General features: G+C 49.8%; 1 protein-coding gene across 3 annotated transcripts in view; it reads left to right on the forward strand.

Moving 5' to 3' along the window:
* pdzrn3b (PDZ domain containing RING finger 3b) overlaps nt 1-12169 on the forward strand; it is a 70685-nt gene that overhangs the window by 29531 nt on the left and 28985 nt on the right. The window contains exon 1 of one of the 3 annotated variants that reach the window (XM_062564016.1): nt 7440-7474. The exons of the other annotated variants lie outside the window; for them this stretch is intronic. Coding sequence (XP_062420000.1) covers nt 7466-7474 — 9 coding nt within the window. The 5' untranslated portion in view covers nt 7440-7465. Of the gene's footprint in view, nt 1-7439; nt 7475-12169 lie in introns of those variants that run through there. 3 annotated transcript variants of the gene reach the window in all.

Below are 12169 nucleotides of genomic sequence, written 5' to 3' on the forward strand. Positions count from 1 at the left end.
CACAGTGTGCCAGCTGGGACCGGCCGCCCTCAGATAAAGTAAAGCGAACATATTGATTTGTTGCTGTGTGTTTTTAAGTTTTACTCTGGTAAACATGGCATCGCTCGTCAAAAAAAAAGAAAAGAAGAATGAAGGTCTGGCAGCCCGCTGCGGCTGTATCTGAATTTGGTCCAATACAAGATGGCTGAGCTCCGAGGAGGCAAGGGGGAGACTGATGGACAAAGGCAAGAGGAAAATAAACAAAGGAGGGAAAGTCTGTGCTACTTTTTTCTTTTTTAAAGGGCCGCGGGGGGGGGGCGATGACTGAGGCGCACTGCGAGAACTAGATTCTGAGTTGTATTTCCTTTTATAAAACCAGTGGAGAAGCCCCCTCAATGCAAACCAATTCCAACAACCTCTCTGGGTGATTTTATCCTAACGTGAAGTCATCCATCTTTTACTCTTTGTGTGGCATCGGGTGTGAGGAAAGAATCTGACTATTCTGTTAGATGCGTATGACATACTTTCCATAACGAATGCGTTATTTAGAGAAACGCTGCATCCTCCTTTAATCGCATCAACAAATGATCCAAATTTCAAAGACGTAAATATGTGGCTCCTCCACTTTTCCTCCGTTTCTGTTTTCTATATTACCGTTATTGTTCCTTATTCCTTAGTCCCTCTGGGTCATATTCGCATTATGTCTCCCGCATCCAAAGCTCTCTACGATGGCATAACTCTTCATGATGGCTGGATTTGGTCTGAAGCCGCTGTGAGGACAGGATGTCTCGCTGATGCGTTGAGCAGGCCCTGTGAGAGGAGGGGAGAAGGCCAGAAGAAGCAGCATTTGCAAGTGATGAATCTGTCCGAGATGACAATGCTCTGATCTGAAGTGGATTATTTCAGGACACGGTGCTTCATTCTGTCTCTCTGAGCGAGCTGGCACAGCTGCACCCACAGCAGACCTGCTCCTCAGCCTGATTGGTCACACGTGGTGTCATGGCCTCTTTATGTAGTGTGAGTTTCACGTTCTAGTAGCAAAATGCATGTTCTTTTTTGCTTTCTTTTCATTCAGGATTAAGGACGTTTTAAATTTTGGGCATTTGGCATTTTCTTGTTAAATGAAAAACAATCAGAAAGTTTTTGCTTTGGTGTTTTCCAAAACTACTTTTGTGTCTGTGCTGTTTGAATGGATTTCTTCTTATTGCCAGCCCCGGTTGAGCAACGACAGCACCGAAACCAAACGTGTCTTTGTGTTTGCCTCCAGTGATCCGCGCTTGTTGAGTTGATCGATTTATCTTTTAAGTGAGAGAAATGAGAATCTGAGGTAACTGGGCTGATTAAATCCCAGTTATATTGAATTTCTTCAGACAGTGGTCGAGTTCGGTTACTTGTGTTTGACAGCATTTAATATTTGTTTGGCTTCTTTCTTTATTGTGAACATGGGAAAACAAGTTGAGCATTATTTGAGTGCTTAGAACACAGTAGGTTTCTCTGCTCCATGCAAACACTTGTTTGTGGGGAGTCATTTTATCTTCGATAATGAGAACTTGTAGCCCCCTTTGTGACAAGCTTCCTAGTCATGATCGCTGCTTCCTTGTTCTTCATTCAGACAGTGTTGTCTTCGCTCTCCGACCCCCTACTGGATTTTCAGGGAGGTTAACAATATTGATATTTTACAGATTTATTATGGATTCTATGTGAGGGAGACATTTCAGATGTACAGCGGAGCTCTAATGGTCCTCCTGCAAACGTCTCATCCTGCAGACTTTTCAGATGAAAAATGGCGCAAGAATAACAAAAGCTCCTGCTTTGTTTATGTGGAAAATATCTCTGGCACAGACCCCCCCCCCCCCCCCCCCCTCCACACACACACAAAGCTGCATGTTTCTCCCCTTCTGTGACACACACCCTTTTATTATCCCATTACCTCCATTCCTCCCCCCCCCCCGCCCCCACCCCTGCGGGTTAAGTGGCATCACCGGCCGCTCTGGTCTCTGCCATTGTGAAGCCAGTTGACACGCATGCGTCTCATGGAGGCTACGTTCACACCGAATGGCGCCGCATGCGCTCACTTCTGGTCAGTTTGCTTGACTCGTGACGATGAGGGGGCGTGGTTCAGAATAGTCACTTTTCACCACGTCCGACCACCACAATAAAATGACCCCGTATGTGTCTACATCTCATCACTGTACTACGTCCAGTACAGTGATGAGATGTAGACACATACGGGTGAATTTAAACGGGTGTTTAAAAGTGCGAGGCCTCTCCTGCACAGGTCCCAGTACCACATATCTAACTATTCATTTAGCCTCCATTTTTTTATGCGCCACCTTTTCCACAGGACCTCAGTGACGACATCTCAATGCTGATTGGCCGCCACGCCGCAGCTTCGCACCATTTTGTCCCCGAAGTTGAAAAATGTCACATTTTCTGCGTTCGGACGTAACGCGGCGGGCTGTCGCTCTAGTGTCATTGCGTCTGTGCATCGACTTTGTGTGTGACCCTGGTGGGGGGTTGGGGGGTCGCGCTGGTTGTGAACACCCCGTGCGTCACACAGGGGCTGCGTGGCCGCTGCTAACGCTCTGCACATGTCTAGTCGGGATCCAGATGCAGACACTATGGCCTGGGCTGACCTCTCGGCGGCGTCGACTCTCACAACCCGGCTCCACAATGTTGCTGAGAACACGTCAGGGGCGGGGGCGGGGGGGACGCGTCTGCCATAGCTGGACGGGCGTTGAGCGCTGGGGACGGCTGTTCTGTCTCCAAATCACTTTCTCTCTTCTCTGGGAGGACATAAAATCAAGCACCCCCCCCCCCCTCTCCCCACCAGAGTAACCAGTTTCCTGCTGAAATCAGATCCCAGCGTCTCTCAGGCCTTGTTTTTCTTGGCGCGGGCCGGACACAGACACTCACACGGACCCATTTCCACCCTCGGTCACTGCCTCTTGTTTCTTTCTCCCCCTCTGCTGTCGTTGGATTCACAAAATGGTTTACGATTTGATCTGCTTTACCCCCTTGAACTGTTTTTTGAAAGCGGTCTGACTGAAAAGGTTGCGTTGGAGGAGTTGCGGATGCGGACGGTGTTTCTCCACACGTTTTGGGACTGTAATTTGAGCCTGACCCGTTCAGCCGGCACATACTTTAATGACATTTAAACATCTCCAGATGTAATATGGGGGGAAAAAAGAAAAGGGTCCAAACAAGACGCCTCATGAGGATTTGGAGATGATATTTTCTCTCTTGATCCGTCTTGTTTTAGCAACACGTTTTGCCGGAAAAGTCCCTAGAAAAACCTCCCAAAAACCCCTCAAAGGCTCGTCTTTGTCGAGCAGGGCGGCATTCCACCGAGTTCATGCACATGTCTTTTTTTTTGTTTTCTAAACTTCCTCCAGTTGAACATCCCTCCACTCGGGGCCCTAACGTGACAGAATGTGAGCGATGCAGACTGCGGCCCATTGTCTCCCAGCGCGGCTCTGCGGCTTGTGGGAACCGGGTTGTAAAGAGGGCCTGACTGACAGAAGCGTGCACTCTGGTCAGTCCGCTCATTGTCGTCTGGCGTTTACACGTCTTTGGCCCTCACACCGCCGCCGCTGCTCCCCCCCCCCCCCCCCCCCCCCCGAGGCAGTTTAACTGTGGCAGCTATGAGTTAGTGCCGCCTGTTGAAAAGGTGCTCTGTCTCCGGGGCCCGGCGGTGTGGACCGGCGTTGAGTGTGTGTGCTTTTCATGGATGGGCACACATGGCTCACCGACCCCGCCCCCACTCCGGCCCGTCTGCCTGTGTTTGTGTGGTTATGTGTGTGTGTACTCACACATGTAGGGGAGGGGGGGTGGGGGGGGCGGAAGGTGTCCTACAACAACAAACTGGGCTCATCAGGAATGTTGAGCAGCCCCATATTTCTGGGAGGAAAGCAAAAACAACTGGGTCTGCGTCCGCACTTACGTCAAGTGCACGCAAGTCAGCTGGGCCCAGGAAAGCCTGAGCCCGAAGACTGAGGCACCGGTGGGAGGTGTAGTTATCTCAGGCCAACCCCCCGCCCACCCCCCCCTGCCTGCAGCCAGTGCAAATATAACCTGTGTGCGCCGCAGGGCTCGTGAGGTGCTGCATCCCAAATGTGAAACCTGTGGGCTAGGATTTCTGTCCATGTGATGTTTTCCCACTGCGTGGCACACACAAGAGATGTGTGGGGGGGCTCTGGGGGGGGGGGGGGGGGGGGGGGGCTACGTGGGGATAGAAGCTGCTTCACTTCACCCAACCAGCCTTTGGGATCTATGTTGCACAATTACAGCTGTTTAAACAGGTAGACGTGCCTTTAATGTAGCTGACATGCATCGACCTCAGCCACGCACACACAGCACCCCCCTGGCCCCCTGCCGTCCTGGAGCCAATCACATTTCCGTTGTCCTGCTCATTACGCAAGGACACAGCTGAGCTTCTTTCTCCCCCCCCCCCCCCCTGTGCTCCCCAAGTTAATTCCGGGCTGAGCGAATGTTGCAGCTTGATCTCTGAACATCACGATGTGTCGTTGTGGTAAAATGTTGTTGTTGTTTTCCCAGCTTTCCCATGGCTGGTAATTAGAGGCGTGTGATGTGTGGGCTCTGAGAGAGGCGGCGGTGGAGGGCGAGGGGATAGGGAGGTGGGGGTGACGGCAGGGATGAGGCGAGGGCTGTCTCAACCCCCCCATTACCCATCAAACACTCGCCCACAAACGAGCTGTGTGTGTGTGTGTGTGAGTGTCTCTCTGTCTGTCTGTCTCTCCAGCCAAGGCTAAATGAAAACTTACATTCAATTAAAAGCCCCCCCCCCCCTGTGTGGCCCCCCCAGGAACCGCAGCAGAGACTGAAGGTTGCGGCTCGTCACACACACACGCAGACAAACATTAGACCCCGACACATAAACAGCAAAGAAAGCGCAAGCTAAAAATCAACTCCAAATGTTTACACGAGAGGCGGCGTCCCCGTTTCATCGCTGCGGCGTAATAAGGCGTAATTACAAAGGAGATGGCATAACGTGGACAACAAGCCGGGAGTGGAGGGGGGGTGGGGGGTGCAGTGGGTAATGGCATGCAGACAGAGATGCGTACCTTCAACTATTAGGCTTCCTCTGCGCATTTCAATGCTGGTCAGATTTTCCACGTCGGAGGCTCTGATAACACGTGTCACGGACCCCCCCCCCCCTCCCCCCCCCCCCTTGCTCCCCCCTGCACGCTGCAGGCTCACGGGGGCAGCTGTTTATTCGACGCCGAGTTGTTTCCCCCTCGTGTTTTTCGTAGAGAAATTGGCAGAGAAAGCGCACTGCGTTTGTTTGTGCTTGCAGTTGAAATGTAGCTGGCCGAGTTTAACGTCTACGGTGCGTTAGGAGGTGGATTTGTAGGTGAGTTTGTAAGTTTGCCGGCAGTTTCATGCCGCAGCTCCTCAATGTCACGTAGTCAGTCCCGTTGCAAAAGGAAACCCACTTTCCATCAGACGTCGCGTTTTGGTTGGAGGCCGAGAGGTGAGGAGAGGCGATAATGTGGTCAGCCATGGCCTCCACGAGTGACTCGCCGGCCCGTCTGATGCAGCCTAAATTTAAACCTGTGGACAGATGAGTGTAGCCAGCGGCCAGCCTCATTCCAGCCTCTGCTCAACTACGGCACGGAGGGAGAGGGAGAGGGAGGGAGGGGGAGAGCGAGAGTTTAAGCTCGTCTTCCTACTCCCTCACTTCCTTCATCTGTTTTCTCCCAGCTTTGAAATTATACTTCATATCTTCAATGTTCGCCGGCCTCCAGACGCTCAGGAAGTGGGCGGAAAAAGAAATTGTTCACATTAGAGTACTCAGAGTAGCGTTGAGGTAAAATATATATTGTAAACCAGTGGGATCCACTTTGCTTTCAGTCCACTCAGCGCCGTCTTTGTGGCTTCGACAAGTCGTAATTTCTAAAACCAATTATCCACAGCGTTTTCCAGCGGATCCATTTGGCTACTTATTTCTGATGGATATGACGTGACAGTGATTGTATTTGTACAAAATCTATCTTCATTTGCTTTTGTGAACACCTGCTTAAATGTTCTCCATGACGGGAAAAAAATTAACAACTTAATTGGCAAATACGTTGCACCATGTTTCGATGAATTTTCAGTAAATTAAATTCATCTGCCCTCAAACGAATAGACCCATTGTACTGGACATACTTGCCTCGGGTTAGGATAATAACAGTGTGTTGTTCCCCCGGTGCGCTCGCACAGCCCTTCCTTATCTCGCCTCCTAATGCTTTGGCTCCTCCGAGTCATGTAATAGATGAGAGACAGTCTCGTAGGAAGATTGGAAAACACACACAGATGTTCACAGAATAGTGCCGCCATTATGCTACATGTGTCTACTTGGTCTTTATTGCCGCGCTGCAAATCATCAGCCTGCCGCTCTATACGACGGTGGGAAGGAAGAGAAAGAGCAGAGAGGGCTCAAAGTGCTGAGGCTCCCGGGTGCCTCGCACTCTCCAACGCAGCAGATCCAAGACACCCAATGTGTGTCCCCCGCTTTGGCTCCGTCCACCCTCCGTCCCTCCTTTCCTCAAGTCCTTCCATCCCTTCGTCCCTGTGTCTCTCGCTCTCTCTCTCTCTCTCTCTCTCCTCATTCTCCTCCTCCCTGTAATCAGGGCCCTTTGAAGTGGGCAGAGGAGACGGATTAGAGTGGGACCTGCGGGGTCTTTGACCTGGAGTGAGCCGGGGACGAGTAATTAGACGGGGAATTAAGAGGAAGCCCGGCCCCTCTCTCACGAGTAGTGGAACCGCTCCGGTTGCTTTTCAGAGCTTTTAATTCTAGCGGTGGCCTTTGTATTGTTTCTATGTCCAAGACATATACCAGAATAACGTACATTAGCTACAAGAAGAAGAAGAAATAACAAACACGCAAGAGACAAAATAATTATGAATTCGAAAATGCAATGTCAATGTTTTCCAGCAACGTAATTAAATCTATCAATCAATCTTTGACAAGGATTACGATGAAAGTCTGAATCTAAAAGACAAGATTCATTTGAAGTTATGACCCTCTGCGGTGTGTTTGGATTTTTAGCAGCTTAAGTGAACCAACCAATTAGCAGTTCTTAAAATTAAGAAAATGAGACACTCGTTAGTTGTACCGAGCATCACTCATAACTAGTAAATCAATGGTGACTCGTGGGATCCCCGCATATAGACCCGCGGTTTTGGTGTGTTGAAGTTTGCAGTTGAACCGTGGAGGGAGAGAGGAACTCTGCCCACCAGCCAGCTGAGACCAGGCACTTTGTTATTAACCAGAGTCCGTCTAGAGGAGCGCCCATGTGGCCAAATATGGACATCCACGCTCCCCGAGGGAGACGAGAGTGAACCCAAAGCAACTGGCCGACAAGTGACATGAACACTCTGCACTGAAGAAGTACACTCCACATTCTCAATGTCTCTTTTTTTTTTTCTTTCTCTGCAGGTAAGAAAGATTTCCTGTCCTACAAGAGAAAAAGCCTTTGTCATGCACCATGTAAGTAGAGTGTCCCAGATTTAGACTGTCTATCCTGTCCTCGTCCTTCCTGACGCGCGTGTGTGTGATCCCTCTTGTACCTGTTGTTGTGACAGGCTCTCTTGAGCGCCATTACAAGATAGGGTATAAATTGTAATCTGGGAGCTCCCATTCCTTTTGCCTGTGTCATGCTAATAATGGCCCGTCAGTCAAACCCGGCCGCTGATTGCAGGCGAAAGCCCCCCCCCCCCCCCCCCTTCTTTCTATTGTGCAGACGACACAAGCAGAGCTGTTACCGGCGGCAATTTGACGCCAGGAGGCGAGTACTGGCCGCGCGATAATAGGGACTTAACCTGTATTGACTCGCTCCTTTGCATAATCCCTAAGCCAGTGCTAAAGAGTCACTTGCAGTCGGGAGCGTGTGATTACATTACAAGTTAATAGCGCAGAGGTAAACAGATGAGTGACACCGGCTGTAATCCGTACTAAGGGGGCTGGAGCTCAGGCTCAAAGATATAGAGGAGGTTAAGAAATGTAATACGACTTCCTTTTGTCTTTCCGTAGCTCTCATTTCACCCGAGCTCTTTTTTGTTACCCAAAAATGACGAATGAAAGTTTGAGCTGTCTAGATTTGAAAAGGAACACTGTATCCGTCCAGACGGGACAGGAAGACCTAAAGGATTAAAGAGCGCTGGCTGTGGGAGGGGGGTTCAAGTTTTACAAAAACAACTAACAGACCTCCATCAGCACTTTCACACACACATGGTTGCAAGTAGACCCATGACTCTTGCTTACATAACCCACCTGCCTTTCCCCAACCTCACCCCCCTCCTGGGGCAACAGGGAGGGCTGGATGACAAGAGGCTGTTCAGGATAAGCATGTTTACTCTGACATTGTGGGGAGGTTGTAAGACGAACAAAGTCAACAACAACCAAAGTCAACAAAGGAAAGAGTTCCATTCTTCAATGTCGCCATGAGCTGCAAGACTCTGACACGCGGTACAAAGGAGAAGTCTGCGTTAAGCAAATGAAGGAAGTTGTGGCTCACTCCTGGGATTTTGCCGTGTTGCGCGACCACAGGACAGAAGCCAAACAGAAGCCAAGCTGGCAGGTAAAGTGGTTGCAGCAGCGCGGCTGGTCGAGATGCCACAATGACGTAGCGGCGTGTCACATTCGTGCCGCTCAATCCCCGCCGGTGCTGTCCATGCACCACCTCAAGGGCAGCAACGGTTCCTCTTACCGCATCTTTCCACTCGGAATAAGGTTCCAAGCTCAGGAGCCCGCAACTTAGACCGTAAAGAAGCCGAGTTAATATCCTACATTCTGAACTCTGATCCCACCACATTTCAAAGCCGGGTACATTCCTCGTGGCCGAACCCTATCCTCGCGCCGCCTGTGACGACTGACATCATCACTGTTTTGCACATTAGGTTTGCGTTTCTTGAGAAGAAACAGCTGCGTCACCCCCCAAAACCACGTTGAGGGTGTATTTCGGTGCCTCGGTTTAATAGAACATTTGAACTCGGTTCCCTAGAGGGCAGGCCAACCCCCCCCCCCGACCGTTAGGAGTGAGGAACGGAGCATGTTGTGCAGTCTCAACATTCAACCTCATTTCCCTTCCAAGCCTTCATCCACTTGGGCCAGACCACACATCCTTAACTGTCGATAGTTCTGCAGGCTTGCACTAGCTCTCCGTTACACACAACCGCGCAGTCACGACCTCAGATAGGGATCGCATTCCGGCTTGCTTGGCTGCTAACCACCCTCAATTGCATTTTGGGTTTACAACCGGGCAGGGATTGAGGTACCCCTCAGTATTTATAAACAGTCATGATCACATTTGCTCTATTAAATAAACTGAAATTAGTATTTTTGTGGGAGGTCAGCAGCAACACATCTGTCGGTAGGCCCGAATTCGCACTGCTCATTCTAAACTGGGGCTGTTTGTGCAGTTTGGTGTTGGCCCGGCTCACGGTGTAGAGATGCACGGCAGAAGACGGGTTGAGCAGGAGGTCACAAAGGAAGGCGGCAGCCAAGATGGAACTTCACGTGGACATCGGGTAAAGGGTCCTTCCAGGACCAAGCCACTATTGGTACTTCAAGTGTTCAGAATGGGGTTGGCAAAGTAGACCAGGTTTTGGGCTTGGCACCATCCCATTGCCGTGCGCTGCAGTTGCGAAAAGGCCAGACAGGCCGATGGTTGAACTCGAACTCATTTTCGGAAAGTTTCGGGAGATTTGCAGCCCACATCGAGACAACTTTTGTAGTTGTAGTGGCCGAGTTCCTATTTTCTATTTCCTTCGTAATTGTGGAAGCCATGAGGCCGCGCTGGGAGAGTAATGCAGCGTTATCAGACAAGGACCGAGAGGCACGGCTGGTGATGGGGTAGGGGGGGGGGGGGGGGGGGGGGCGCCATGCGATGCAGAGGGAGGAGGGAGGTGATAATGAGCCTTGTCTTACCCCCCCCCCCGCATTCCCAGATACGTCTATGCCGTTACTGCCATCTGCCGCTCTGATTGTGCTTCGTCTAAGAAGACCTGGCTGGCGCCCCCCCTCCCCCGGGTTGTCTTCGTGCGTAAGCATGTGTTCTTCATCAACTTCTCTCTTTTGTTTTCTTTCACCCTCTGTCTTTCTCTTTCCAAATCTCCTCAATCAGCGAGGGGGGGTCAAGTGAAGATCCAGAGAGGGGCGGGTTTGCTGATCAGCTAATGTCTTTCGTGAAAGGGTCAGAGGAACGGGAATGACATCTCTGCTGGCGAGGAGCGTGGCGCTGCGGCTCATCGGGGTGAATGATGGTAGCGTCTATGCGCGGTGGGATGACAGCAGGTCGTAACTGGCTGGCATCGTGCTGACGGATCTGGCTCAAATGCCACTTTACCCTTCGGAACTGCCAAATCCAGCTTCTGGAGGCAGCCAAGCTTTGCTAGTTAAAGCCGTTTGGAAATGAACGCGAGGTCACTGACATTTATCCAGGGGAAGATCACTTGAAAATGGGCCATGCTGTTGCAAGAGATCCTGGGTTTAAGATGAGTTCCAACACTCTGTAGCCCACCTTTTAATTTAACCCCGCCGGACTCCAGCACAGCTGGAAGGAGGCCTGTTTCGCAGGATACAAATCCCCTGCTTGTACGTTGTGTAAACCTCCCGAGGCTCACACACAAGGGCGCATTCCTCTAACTCAGGGCAGGGATTGGTCAGATCCTTCACACTATTTAAAACCCTGCATGTAGCAACCAAACCGAGCTTTGGATCAGTTGGGTGTTGCCCAGATAGAAAAATGTGTTGTCTTTATGAGGACCATAAGGCGTTTTAATTGTTGTTCAATTAATATTGACCAACAATAAACCGAGTTACACCAGTGATTTCGTATTGTACCATCAAAAGATTAAGGCAGTCGCAATGAAAATATTCATTTTTTGACTCTTTAAAGTGGTCTTTTTGATACTAAAGCGATTAAAACACTGCAGAAGTTGTAATTTACACAACTAACATATTTTAGTACCAGCAAATGGTTTGGTTCATGTTGTCATAGAAGATACTCCAAAGAAAAAATTATCCAGATTTCCAGACTTTTAGTTCCCAAGAATACTGCATCCTACATTTCCCATGATGCAACTGGATAACATCTTTCCTTTGGCCCCATACGCCTGATTACTTCCAGCTGCACAGACCGCTTTTGAATGGCAGGCCTGCTGAAATATTAGATCTCCAGGTCCAGACCAAGAACCGTTGCAGCTATCATCTGGATTCATTATTCATTTTGGACATCCAAAAGCAACAACTTATGGTGTATGAGTAGTACTCCCCATGACAAGTACACTGATCTTTATGTATACAATTGGTAAATGGAATGACAAATAAAGGTTAAAGACTAGGTTTGATCGTGTTGTTGTTGCGGATGAAATCCATGGCAGACTCCACCTGTAAAAACAACCACTCTATAGAAAAGCACTGGCTAAATGCTAATAGTGGCTATTTCTTTAAAAAAGTCTGTTCCTGAGTGGTATGCAAAAATGTATTTCCATATGAAAATCTTCATTTGTATCTTATTTTGATCTTTAGTGTGAATTAAACACAGACCCGAGTAGTGATGTTTGGATTATTTGAAAATAATAGTGTTCAATGAAGGGTCTTCACAAGGAGAGCAGCAGAGACGATATGCTCCCATGCGGAGGTGGTTGAGCTGCTGCTTGTTAGTACGATGTCACGCGCGTCCGTCAGTCACATCCCTCGCTGTCCTGGGCTTCAATGCGTTTTTTTTTTTTACTAAAGCCCTTTTTAAATGTGTATGTAGGTGGGAGTATTTTTTTTTTTTTTTTTTTTGTGACCACCTCTTCTTTTCCACTCAGGTCTGCTTTGCTCAAAGGAAACGCAGACTTTGTACCACAGATTCTCTACCACTCGGCAGTAGAGGCGTCCACCTCTGGGAGTCTGTGTGTGGATCCTGATCCTGGGGGGCTCCTCTTGCTTTTGGGGGAGGCCGGGGGGGGGATTTCATACCCTTGTCTGATCAGACTTCAAAGGCGACGCAGGTGAGCGCCGGTCGTCGTTCCTTTCAGTACCGGGGGCTCGGCGCTAATCCGCGGGGGCACACACACCCCCCCCCACCTCCCTCTCCGACACCCACAAACGTACACCTTACCCAAACCTTTTCTCTTTCCGCCAGGGGGGCTAAGTGCTTGTAATCTGGGAATAAAAGAGCACTAATCCTCGGCA

Source organism: Pungitius pungitius, chromosome 8 (assembly GCF_949316345.1).
Source record: "Pungitius pungitius chromosome 8, fPunPun2.1, whole genome shotgun sequence".
NCBI classification, from domain to species: domain Eukaryota; kingdom Metazoa; phylum Chordata; class Actinopteri; order Perciformes; family Gasterosteidae; genus Pungitius; species Pungitius pungitius.